Here is a 13,855-nt window from a genome sequence, read left to right as displayed (position 1 = left end):
AATAAAGGAATGAAATTGAGGAATATATCCTCACCCAGAATCTGCCTTGCCCAGGTTAGGGATGACTGATGCAAAATCAACGGGATATAAAGGCTGTTATTCCTTTATTTAAAGGTCATCCATGAGAGACTATGAACTCTGAAAAACAATCTGAGGGTTTTGAAGGGACAGAGGGTGGGAGGTCGGGGTACCAAGTGGTGGGTATTATAGAGGGCACGGATTGCATGGAGCACTGGATGTGGTGCAAAAGTAATGAATACTGTTATGCTGAAAATAAAAAATAAATTAAAAAAAAACTTATCCAGCTATTAAAATTAAAATTATCCTTCTATTTTTTGTCTGAAATACCATGTGAGTGACTTAGACATTTCCATCTCCAAAATGCAAACACCTGGCTAGTAAGAGAGAATCTTACTTTGTTGCTGTTCTTAAGTATAAAACAATTTCTTAAGTGTAAAGTAATTTATTGAACTTCTTTCTTATGTAATTCTCTTTCCAACTGAATGAGAACCTTTTTTTTAAAAGAAGCTTTGTAAACTGAAAGCTTCTTTTTTTTTTTTTTAAAAAATTATTCATTTATTTTTATTTCTTGTCAGCATAACAGTATTCATTGTTTTTGCACCGCACCCAGTGCTCCATGCAATCCGTGCCCTCTCTAATATCCACCACTTGGTTCCCCCAACCTCCCATCCCCCGCCCCTTCAAAACCCTCAGATTGTTTTTCAGAGTCCAAACTGAAAGCTTCTTACTAGTAGTTTACATCTATTGATTTTTCTTTTCTTTTTTTTTATTATGTTCAGTTAGCCAACATATAATACATCCATTGAATTTTGACTCTGTCTTCAGTGGACATAGGAAGCATTTCTGATTACATAGAACAAATTTTCCTTCATTCTGAGAAAAGTAACAAATAGAAAACACAGAAATACAGGCATCTTTAAAGAGAGGAGCACACGGGCAAGGAGTTTCAGGAAGCGTTATCTGATGAATGCAACCTGAGCTTCTGAAAGGCAGGAAGAGTAGAGAACAGAATCCATACAAAGGCACAGAGCTAGCTTACCAATAGTTAAGTGATTGATGTTAGGTTTTGTGAATCTAATGACTCCAGAGCCCAGGATATCCAACTGTTGAGAGAATTAATAGAAGGGACTATTGTTGTATCATGGCATGATCAGAAGACACAGGCTCTGCAGTTGGGAAGTTCCTAGTTCAGTAGGGAGGTAACACACACACGTTCACCCAACCACTTACAAAAAAACTTCTATTTCAGATGGAACAGAGTGGTTTCATATGGTTATAAATGCAAAACATTTTTGCACATATATAGATTTCCACATAAATGTACAAAAATTCTTTGTAATTCAAGTGACCAAATTTGGATGAATTTATAAATGAAGGAAATATGGGGAGTTCCATATAAATATGGAAGGAATAAAGGGAATGTGATTTTCTGGAATAGAGAGATATTGAGGTGATCTACATTGTAGCATACATACCAAGACATGCAAAGTACTGTGAACCATGGTGTGACAGAGACCACAGGTTACAAAAGTACAGGGTACAGCTACAGTTGAGCAAAGAGTATATTTTTCCAAAAAAAAGTTCTAACATGCTGGTTTGTGTGTTCATGTGTGTGCCCCTATGAGTTTGCAGGTGTGTGTACATAATAACATATACCCACACCCGCACTTTGCAATCAGGATCCATGGATTTTGTTGGCTTGTGTAGTAGGAAGCATATCCATTTGAGCCTTAATCCTGCTTATCAGTTTCTCTAAGCCCCGTTTCATATCTTTGTTTCTCAAACTGTAGATAAATGGATTCAACATCGATGTCAGTACAGTGTAGATGATTGTTGCTACTCGGTCTTTGACAGTATACCTGGACAAAGGGTGGAAATAGACATAGCCAATACTCCCATAAAACAGAGTCACCACGGTGAGATGGGAGCTGCAGGTAGAAAAAGCTTTGCATTTTCCAGCCACTGAGGGAATATTGAAGACAGCAATGAGGATTCTCAGATAAGAGATGACAATGCAGATACATGGGGCCATCACAGAAGCCATCCCTTCCGTCATGGCCACAATTTCGTTGACAGAGGTGGAAGAACAGGCCAGTTTTAGAACAGGGTTGACATCACAGAAGAAATGTTGGATAACATTTGATGCACAGAAGGTGAGTCGATTCACCAGGAGGACGTGTAGGAGGGAGTGGAGGCAGGAGAAAGCTACGGAGAAGGCCACTAGCAACAGACAGCGCCTGTGGTTCATCACAATGACATAGTGGAAAGGGTTACAAATGGCTACATAGCGGTCAATGGCCATAGCTGCCAGGAGATAACTGTCTATGTTTCCAAAAACCAGGAAGAAATACATCTGTGCCAGACATTTGGCATAGGAGATGGTCCTTGTCTCTGATAAGAAGTTCACTAACATTTTGGGGATTACGACTGTTGTGTAGCAGATATCAGCAAAGGACAAGATGCTCAGGAAGAAATACATGGGGTTTTGGAGTTTAGGATCAGAGTGGATAGCCAAGATGATGAGCAGATTTCCCCCCAAGGTGACCAGGTACATGATAAGAAAGAGGGCAAAGAGTGGCTTCTGATCCTCAGGACGAGAGGACAGTCCTATGAGGATGAATTCAGAGAGTCTTGTCAGGTTGGACATTCCCATGGACTTGTATGCACCTACAGATAAAAGATACTGTCAGTTAATGATTCTTATGTCCTCTAGGACATGCAGCTTTCCATCTGGTTCTTACAGTGAGAATGAGCAGTTCTAATAGGGCATTTACTCTAATGTTTTTCTTCCTGAATATGAACAAAGCCAAAGGTGTATTTTCACTTGTTCTTTAAGGATCCTTGACATAGAGATCTATAGAAAACAGATTGAAGGGGTGGCACCTGGGTGACACAGTTGGTTAAGAGTCTGACTCATGGATTTGGCTCAGGTCATGATCTTGGAGTCATGAGATTCAGCCCCACACTGGGAACCACACTCAGCCTGGAGTCTGCTAAAGACTCTGTCTCCCTTTCCTTCTGCCTTTCCCCACCGAGCATGCATTCTCTCTTAACTAAATAAATAAATCTAAAAAAAAAAAACAGATTGAAAGTGAGATGGAGAAGGAGGAGGAGAAGGAGGAGGAGAAGGAGGAGAGAAGGCTTGATTCCTGTTTCCTCTTCCTTTGTCTGTGGCTGATAATCACAAGAAACACAGATGCAGTCTATGAATCAGATTCAGGTTGGCTTCTCATAAAGATTATCATTGGTTAATGTACATCTAGATAACTATGAAATAGCTATTTCACCTAGTTTGTGGTTGATAAAGAACCATCCTTTAAAAATAAAGTAAGATGAAAATAGAGAGGGAGGGACGTCTGGGTGGCTCAGTGGGTTAAAGCCTCTGCCTTCGGTTCAGGTCATGATCCCAGGGTCCTGGGATGGAGCCCTGCATTGGGCTCTCGGCTCAGTGGCAAGCCTGCTTTCCCCTCTTTCTCTGCCTGCTTCTCTGCTTACTTGTGATTTCTGTCTGTCAAATAAATAAATAAAATCTTAAAAAAAAAAGAAAATAGAGAAAGAGGCAAACCATAAGAGATGCTGAACTCTAGGAAACAAACAGGTTGCTGAAGGCGAGGAAGGGAGGGGGAAGAGATAATAGGATGATGAGTATTAAGGAGGGCACTTGATGTAATGAGCACTGTGTATTGTATGCAACTCATGAATCACTAAATTCTACCCTTGAAACTAATAATACAGTGTATGTTAACTAAATTGAATTTAAATGAAAAATTTGAGAAAGAACCATTCTTTTAAATCAAGATGTTTCTTTCCACATAATTTGCAGTGGAAGTAAGAAAGGCATACAAAACTGTTGAGTTGAATATAAATAGGTCTAGGGCAAAGAAACATGAGGAAGGGAAAGTGAGAGAGAGGGAGTGAATTTTCATGTTCTTTGGCTAATATTTCATATTTTGAGGTCCGGGGAATGTGACTCACAAGTAGACTGGGTAAAGAAAGATTCAACTGCAGAATATATATATCAACATTTAGCTCAAAGAGAAGTTAGCTCTCTTAGCGTCCAGTAATGAAAAATTATCTGTCTGAAATCAGATATTCACACCTTCTTATCAGGCATTCTCAAAGTTCACTTCTTACCTGGGAAGGACATTAAAGTCTTGCCTCATGTGTTCTGCTCCCTGGAATGATTGGTAAGAAAGAAGACAAACTGCGCCAAGAGGCCACATATTAGAAAATCTAATGCTTCTTAAATCTGAATGTTACTTTCCATGGATTCTTACCATCCTTCCCAAGATATAGATACTTACAGCCCTCTCTTCCTTAATGGGAGTATCCTCTGATGCTTTGTCACTAAATCTCTGGTGTTTTGTTGGGGGAGAGAATAAGAAGAAAAACACATTAACTTTGTGCAGGATTGTCTCCAAGGATCGAGAGGAATTGCATATCTTCTCCCTCCCCAAGTGGCCCACATCCCTGTCCTCAACAGTCTGGGCATCATGAAACATTGTCCTTAGCCTTTTGTAGGTGTCCAGATAGATAATAATTTTCTGTCCCTGGCTCTTGCAACCTCTCTGAGGGCTTACCTTGTTATGTCCCTTGTAGCACTGAGGATACAGTGCAAGGCAAGGACATCTGGGTCTAGTTTCTTTCCTTGAACCTATAAAGCTTTGATTTGGACACTCCCTTAGTGCTTCCATTTGTCTAAAAGACAACTATCTCAGAGCACCCCAACATCGTGAATATCTTCTGCTCTCCCCTCAAGTTTATCTTGATTTATTTTGTTGCCCAAATATTATTGACATACAATAATTAATTTCAGTGCTAATTTAGTGAACTGCTAATACAAGGACATAGTTTTTGAACATTCTAAAGTGATCATCAGTATAAATCTAGCTACCATCTGCCACCATACAAAGTTGTTACAATATTGCTAACTATATCCCCTAAGCTGTAACTTTCATCCCCTTTATAACTGGAAGTTTGAGCCTTTTAATCTTTTTCTCCTATTTCAACCATTCCCCTTCCCTGTCCACCCTAATCCCCTCTGTGAACTACCTGATTGCTCTCTGTATCTAAGATCCTGCTCATGTTTTGTTTTGTAGATTACATGTATAAATGAAGTGATACAGTGTTTGTCTCTCTTTGTCTGACTTATTTCACTTAGCACAGTCCTCTAGATTTGTCCAAGTTGTTGCAAATGGCAAGATTTCAATCTTTTTATTGGGTGAATAATATTTCATCACACACACACAAATACATATATATATATAAAATAACAAATACATATATATATACATATATATATATGTATATATATACATATATATATTCTTTATTCATCTATTGATAGATGGGTTGCTTCCACATTTTGGTTATCGTAAATAATGCTGCATTGAACACAAGGGTGCTCGTATCTTTTTCAAATTGGTGTTTTCAGATAAATAGTCAGACATAGAATTGCTGGATCTGATGGTGGTTTTATTTTTAATTTTGGGGGGAATCTCTATGCTGTGTTTCATAGTGGTTTTACCTTTATGCACTTTCCCCAACAGTGCATTTTATTTTTTCTGCATTCTTATGGAACTAGTTATAGCTTATCTTTTTGATAATAGCCATGCTTACCAGTGTACTATTACAGGTGTTATTTTGTACTTAACTAGGTTTTTTTTCTCTTTCTGCTTTAAAAATTCTCTCTTCATCTTTAACTATTGACACTTTGAGTATAGTCAGTTTTGGTGTTGGTCTCTTTGGGTTCATCCTATTTGTGACTCTTTGTGCTCCCTAGACTCGTATGTCTATTTCCTTCACCAGGTTAGGGATGTTTTTAGCCATTATTTCTTCAACTGGTTTTCTGTCCCTTTCTTTCTCCTTCTGGGACCCCTATAATGTGAATGTCAGTATGCATGATGTTGTCTCAGAGGTCCCTTAAAAAAAAAAGGTTTTATTTATTATTTGACAGAGAGAGACACAGCAAGAGAGGGAACACAAGCAGGGGAAGTGGGAGAGGGAAAATCAGGCTTCCCACTGAGCAGAGAGACCAACATGGGGCTTGATCCCAGGGCTCTGGGATGGTGGCCTGAGCTAAAGGCGGACACTTAATGACTGAGCCACCCAGACACTCCTCAGAGGTCCCTTAAACTGTTGTTTTTAATATTATTTTTTATTTTTTGTTTGTTTTTTGTTTTTCTATTTCTTTTCAGTGTAACAGTATTCATTGTTTTTGCACCCCACCCAGTGCTCCATGCAATCCATGCCCTCTATAATACCCACCACCTGGTTCCCCCAACCTCCCACCCCCTGTACCTTCAAAACCTTCAGATTGTTTTTCAGAGTCCATAGTCTCTCATGGTTCACCTCCCCTTCCAATTTCCCTCAACTCCCTTCTCTCCCCATGTCCTCCATGCTATTTGTTATGCTCCACAAAGAAGTGAAACCATATGATTCTTGACTCTCTCTGCTTGACTTATTTCACTCAGCATAATCTCTTCCAGTCCCGTCCATGTTGCTACAAAAGTTGGGTATTCATCCTTTCTGATGGAGGCATAATACTCCATAGTGTATATGGACCACATCTTCCTTATCCATTTGTCCGTTGAAGGGCATCTTGGTTCTTTCCACAGTTTGGCGACCGTGGCCATTGCTGCTATAAACATTGGGGTACAGAAGGCCCTTCTTTTCACTGCATCTGTAATTTTGGGGTAAATACCCAAGAGTGCAATCGCAGGGTCATAGGGAAGTTCTAACTTTTAACCCAACTTTAGGTCAGCTGCTTGGATATTTGATAATGATTCTTTGCAACCACCACTTGGGAAAGCCATCAGGCTTAGGTCTTTTACTCAATTCATGAAAGCACACAGACTCTATACCTCAGAGTCCCAACATGCCTGCCAGATACAAATTGCCCATTTCCTGTCAATTGGTTTATGATCACATCTTACAATTAAGTACCTCAGTCTTTGATATTTCTCCCTTCACCTGAGTCTCTAGGTCTAAATGCAGCCATCTACAGGAAGCATTTCTTGATTGTCTGATTGGAAAGAAGTATCTGACTTCTTTATTCCCTTAGTACCTGAATTTCCATTAGACACAAATTATGTTCATTTTCATATAATTTTTCAGTTAATGTATGTAGTAACAACCTCATAACATGTGTACTTGTTTATCTTATGATAACTTAGAAAAATAAGGTAACTGGTAAAATATAACTTGAACCAAGTGTTGTTTGAAGCCAAACCATGTAGTCAATCCACTTCACAAAAAGGACCCTCTGTCTTGCTTTGACAAATTAAAAACATTTTTAAAATTAGTTTCAGAACTGTAGTTCAGTGATTTATTAGTTGCATATAACACCCAGCACTCATTACATGAAGTTCTCACCTTAATGCCCATCACCCAATAATCCCTTCTGCCCACCACCTCCCCAGCAACACTCAGTTTGTTTCCTAGAGTTCAGTGGCTCATATGGTTTGCCTCCCTCTCAATTTTCATCTTATTTTATTTTTCCTTCCCTTCCCCTCTGTTTATCTCTTTTGTTTCTTAAATTCCTTATATGGGTGAAACCATATGGTACTTGTCTTTCTCTGACTGACTCATTTCTCTTAGCATAATACCCTCTAGTTCCATCTATGTCATTGCAAATGGCAAGATTTCAGTCTTTTTGATGGCTGAGTAATATTCCATTGTGTATATTTTATGTTAAGAAACAGATTTCAGATGACTGATGGACTAAAAATTTGCCCTGTTATTTTTTCTTTGCCAGATTAAACTTGAAAGCATAGACTTTCAGCATAAAATCTACTATCCCTTGGGGCCTGATTCAAATCCAGGCCTGTTTCTAGACATTGTGAGCTAAACTGTTCATGATACAGTATTTTATGGATTATATGACTAATTTTCTTTCTTTCTTTCTTTCTTTCTTTTTTACATTTTAACATCTCATATTGGGATGGGCTTAAATATTTGCATTTCACAAATAATTGGTAGCCTTGTTTTCCTTAATGGCATATTAACATAATGTATCTTACAAGTGATGGTATTTTATTTTATTTCTTTTTTTTGAAACAAGAGCATTGAATGACACATTGGACCAGATGAACCTCATAAATATATACAGAACATTCCACCCTAAAACAACAGAATACTCATTCTTCTCAAGTGCACATGGAACCTTCTTCTCAAGAATAGACCACATACTGGGTCACAAATCAGGACTCAACCAATACCAAAAGACTGAGATCATTCCCTGCATATTCTCAGATCACAATGCTTTGAAACTGGAGCTCAATCACAAGGAAAAGTTTGGAAGGAACTCAAACACCTGGAAGCGAAATACCACCTTGCTTCAGAATGCTTGGATAAACCAGGAGATCAAGGAAGAACTGAAATAATTCATGGAAACCAATGAGAATAAAGACACTTTGGTCCAAAACCTATGGGATACAGCAAAGGCAGTCCTAAGGGGGAAATACATAGCCATCCAAGCCTTTCTCAAAAAAACTGAAAAATCCAGAACACAGCAGCTGTCTCTACACCTTAAAGAACTGGAGAATCAACAACAAATCAAACCAACTCCACACATAAGGAAAATAATCAAGATTAGAGCTGAGATCGATGAGGTAGAAACCAGAGATGCAGTAGAACGTATCAATGAAACTAGAAGCTGGTTTTTTGAAAGAATCAATAAGATCAATAAACCATTGGTGACACTAATCCAAAAGAGAAGAGAGAAAGCCCAAATTCAGAAAATTATGAATTAAAAGGGATAGATCACAACTAACACCAAGGAAGTAGAAACAATCATCAGAAGTTATTATCAACAGTTATATGCCAATAAGCTTAGCAACCTAGATGAAATGGATGCATTCCTGGAAAACTATAAACTCCCAGAATTGAACCAGGAAGAAATCGACAACCTGAATAGGCCGATATCTAGTAACAAGATTGAAGCAGTGATCAAAAACTTCCCAAAAAACAAGAGCCCAGGACCTGATGGATTCCCTGGGGAATTCTACCAAACTTTCAAAGAAGAAATAACACCTATTATCCTGAAGCTGTTTCAAAAAATTGAAGCACAAGGAAAACTTCCAGACTCTCTATGAAGTCAGCATTACCCTGATCCCCAAACTAGGCAAAGACCCTACCAAAAGGAGAATTTCAGACCAATATCACTGATGAATATGGATGCTAAGATTCTCAACAAGTTCCTAGCCAACAGGATCCAACGGCACATTAAAAAGATTATCCACCATGACCAGGTGGGATTCATCCCTGGGCTACAAGGATGGTTCAACATTCGCAAATCAATCAATGTGATAGAACAAATTAATACGAGAAGAGAGAACAACCACATGGTCCTCTCAATTGATGCAGAAAAAGCATTTGACAAAATCCAGCATCTGTTCCTGATTAAAACGCTTCAAAGTATAGGGATAGAGGGAACATTCCTGAACCTCATCAAATCTATCTATGAAAGACCCACAGCAAATATCATCCTCAATGGGAAAAAGCTTGTAGCCTTCCCGTTGAGATCAGGAACACAACAAGGATGCCTAGTCTCACCACTGTTGTTCAACATAGTATTAGAAGTCCTAGCAACAGCAATCAGACAACAAAGAGAAATAAAAGGTATCCAAATTGGCAATGAAGAAGTCAAACTCTCTCTCTTCGCAGATGACATGATTCTTTATATGGAAAACCCAAAAGAATACACCCCCAAACTACTAAAACTCATGCAGCAATTCAGCAACGTGGCAGGATACAAAGTCAATGTGCAGAAATCAGTGGCTTTCTTATACACTAACAATGAAAATACAGAAAGGGAAATTAGAGAATTGATTCCATTTACTATAGCACTAAGAACCATAAGATACCTGGGAATAAACCTAACCAAAGAGGTAAAGGAACTGTACTCGAGGAACTACAGAACACTCATGAAAGAAATTGAAGAAGACACAAAAAGATGGAAGACCATTCCATGCTCTTGGATCAGAAGAATAAACATTGTTAAAATGTCTATACTGCCTAGAGCAATCTATACTTTTAATGCCATTCCGATCAAAATTCCACCAGTATTCTTCAAAGAGCTGGAGTAAATAATCCAAAAATTTGTATGGAATCAGAAGAGATTCCACAGAAGTGATTCCCGAATCACTAAGGAAATGTTGAAAAACAAAAATAAAGCTGGGGGCATCACGTTACCTGATTTCAAGCTTTACTACAAAGCTGTGATCACCAAGACAGCATGGTACTGGCATAAAAACAGACACATAGACCAGTGGAACAGAGTAGAGAGCCCAGATATGGACCCTCAACTCTATGGGCAAATAATCTTCGACAAAACAGGAAAAAATATACAGTGGAAAAAAGACAGTCTCTTCAATAAATGGTGCTGGGAAAACTGGACAGCTACAAGTAGAAGAATGAAACTCAACCATTCTCTCTCTCTCTCTCTCTCTTTTTTTTAAAAGATTTTATTTATTTATTTGACAGACAGCGATCACAAGTAGGCAGAGAGGCAGGCAGAGAGAGAGGAGGAAGCAGGCTCCCTGCTGAGCAGAGAGCCTGATGCGGGGCTCGATCCCAGGACACCGAGATCATGACCTGAGCCGAAGGCAGCGGCTTAACTACTGAGCCACCCAGGCGCCCCTCGACCATTCTCTTAAACCGTACACAAAGATAAACTCAAAATGGATAAAAGACCTCAACATGAGACAGGAATCCATCAGAATTTAGAGAAGAACATAGGCAGTAATCTCTTCGATATCAGCCACAAGTGATGGTATTTTAGATTAAGTTAAATATAATAATTTGGAATCAAGGAAGTCAAGAGACAGCTGCTGTGTTCTGGATTTTTCAGTTTTTTTGAGGAAGGCTTGGATGACTATGTATTTCCCCCTTAGGACCGCCTTTGCTGTATCCCATAGGTTTTGGACCTAAGTGTCTTTATTCTCATTGGTTTCCATGAATTATTTCAATTCTTCTTTGATCCCCTGGTTGATCCAAGCATTCTGAAGCAAGGCGGTCTTTGGCTTCAGGTGTTTGAGTTCCTTCCATACTTTTCCTTGTGATTGAGCTCCAGTTTCAAAGCATTGTGCTCTGAGAATATGCAGGGAATGATCTCAGTCTTTTGGTATTGGTTGAGTCCTGATTTGTGACCCAGTATGTGGTCTATTCTTGAGAAGGTTCCATGTGCACTTGAGAAGAATGAGTATTCTGTTGTTTTAGGGTGGAATGTTCTGTATATATTTATGAGGTTCATCTGGTCCAATGTGTCATTCAATGCTCTTGTTTCTTTATTGATTTTCTGCTTCAATGATCTGTCTATTTCTGAGAGAGGCGTGTTAAGATCTCCAACGATTAGTGTATTCATATCAATATGACTCTTTATCTTGATTAACAGTTTTCTTATGTAATTGGCTGCTCCCATATTGGGGGCATAGATATTTACAATTGTTAGATCATCTTGGTGATAGCCCCTTTAAGAATGATGTAGTGTCCTTCTGGATCTCTGACTATAGTCTTTAGTTTAAAATCTAATTTGTCTGATATGAGAATCACTACCCCAGCCTTTTTTTGAGGCCCATTGGCATGAAAGATGCTTCTCCATCCCTTCACTTTCAGTCTGGGTGTATCTTTAGGTTCAAAGTGGGTCTCTTGTAGACAACATATGGATGGGTCCTGTCATTTTATCCAGTCTGCAACCCTGTGCCATTTTATGGGTGCATTTAGGCCATTCACAATGAGGGTGATTATTGATAGATACGTTTTTATTGACATCGTGTTACCTTTGAAGACTTTCTTTCTGTAGATTGTCTCTATATTTCTGTTCAATGCTATTCTTGGGCTTTTTCCTCCTTTAAAGAAGCCCCCTTAATATTTCCTGCAGTATCGGCTTGGTGGTTGCATAGTCTTTTAAGCCTTGCCAGTCCTGGAAACTCTTTATCTCTCCAACCATTTTGAATGTCAGTCTTGCTGGATAAAGTATTCTTGGCTGCATGTTCTTCTCATTCAGTACCCTGAATATATCTTGCCAGCTCTTTCTGGCTTGCCAGGTCTCTGTGAACAAGTCTGATGTTATTCTGATGGGCTTTCCTCTGTATGTAAGGATTTTCTTTGTCCTAGCTGCTTTCAAGAAGTTCTGCCTACAATTATAATTCTTCATTCTTACTATTAGGTGTCTCGAGGACTTTCGAGAATCTGTAATCTTGGGGGGAAACCTTTCGGCCTCTAGTACATAAATGCTGGTTCCATTCACGAGATTTGGAAAATTTTCATGAAGAACTTGTTCCACTATATCTTCTAGACTTCTTTCTTTCTCCTCCCCTTCAGGGATTCCAATAATTCTGACGTTGGAATGTTTCATGGCATCATTTATTTCCCTGATTCTGTTTTCGTGGCTTCTAAGCTGTTTGTTCCAGGCTTCCTCCTCATCCTTTCTCTCTATCTGTTTGTCCTCCAGATCACTAATTCTATCTTCTGTCTGAGTTACTCTAGCATTGAGAGAATTCAGATTAGATTGGAGCTCATTAATTATAACAAAATAGAACAAATTGGTAACAGTGATAAATATTCAGGCAAGTCTTAACTTTGATGTTCTTGTGAAAGTTTTCAATCTAACACTTTACCAAATCATATTCTTTGAATGAGTTTTACAATAAAGAATGATATTTCTCCCACTGGTCATCAGGTTAAAGGCCCTTTACATCATATTTTTCAGAGATTCCCCTTGCTAATTATGAAAACTCAACGTTTAGGCCAGGCTTTGGAATTTCTTTCTTTCTTTCTTTTTTGTAATTTTATTTTTTTTCAGTGTTCCAAGATTCATTGTTTATGCACCATATCCAGTGTTCCACGCAATATGTGCCCTCCTTAATACCCACCACCAGGCTCACCCAACCCCCAACCTCTCCTTCCCTCCAAAACCCTCAGTTTGTTTCTCAGAGTCCACAGTCTCTCATGATTTTTCTCCCCCTCTGATTTCTCCCAACTTCCTTCACCTCTCCTTCTCCCAATGTCCTCTGTGTTATTCCTTATGATCCACAAGGAAGTGAAACCATATGATAATTGACTCTCTCTGCTTAACTTATTTCACTCAGCATAATCTCCTCTAGTCCTGTCCATATTGATACAAAAGTTGGGTGTTCATCCTTTCTGATGGAGGCATAATACTCCATTGTATATATGGACCATATCTTCTTTATCTATTCATCTGTTGAAGGGCATCTTGCCTCTTTACACAGTTTGGTGATTGTGGTCATTGCTGCTATGAACATTGGGGTACATAAGGCCCTTCTTTTCACTACATCTGTATCTTTTGGGTAAATACCCTATAGTGCAATTGCAGCATCATTGCAGACACATACTTAGCACCTTATACATAACATTCTAAACCTTAAATAAATCATTTAAAAAATAATTAGATATTATTATACTTTATAGATAAGGAAGTAAAACCTCAGAGAGGCTAAATAATTTGCCAAATCCACAGAACTTGCAAGTGGTATGTCTCAGAATTATACTCTGTTGTTTGACTCCAATGTTCTGGTCTTGGCCATTGCATAATACTTTAATTATTGTAGGTTATCCAAGCGAAATAATGAGATGATGATGGTGTAAATGACTGGGATAAGGATACGCAGTATTGACTATTTGGGGTTGCCTGAGCATAGACTTAATGACGTTACCTATCCCATTTGGAAGAGTGGAGTGTAGTTGTTGGGAGGAGCTTACAGTGCTTTTAACTTTCCCCTGATATCATGTCCACACTTTCTTGCTTCATGAGAGGCAGATGTACTTGACCTTCTTCTAGGAGACTCTAGGGGAAAGGTCTCTGGGGCCC

At 38.8% G+C, this 13,855-nt stretch overlaps 1 protein-coding gene and 1 long non-coding RNA gene across 2 annotated transcripts in view; both read right to left on the bottom strand.

Annotated features, from left to right (window-relative positions):
* Positions 1–13,855, bottom strand: part of LOC309846545 — a 762,900-nt gene that overhangs the window by 208,200 nt on the left and 540,845 nt on the right. The gene's annotated exons all lie outside the window — the stretch shown is intronic.
* On the bottom strand, positions 1,697–2,674 carry LOC309847238 (olfactory receptor 1L3-like; the record flags this gene model as incomplete). Its single annotated transcript, XM_082697184.1, has 1 exon — positions 1,697–2,674. One exon carries the CDS (start codon positions 2,672–2,674, stop codon positions 1,697–1,699), a length of 978 nt encoding a protein of 325 aa, XP_082553310.1.

Source organism: Mustela nivalis, assembly GCF_964662115.1.
Source record: "Mustela nivalis genome assembly, chromosome: 13".
Lineage (NCBI taxonomy): Eukaryota > Metazoa > Chordata > Mammalia > Carnivora > Mustelidae > Mustela > Mustela nivalis.
Note: the sequence above shows the minus strand (reverse complement) of the source record. Positions and strands in the feature narration are given on the sequence as shown.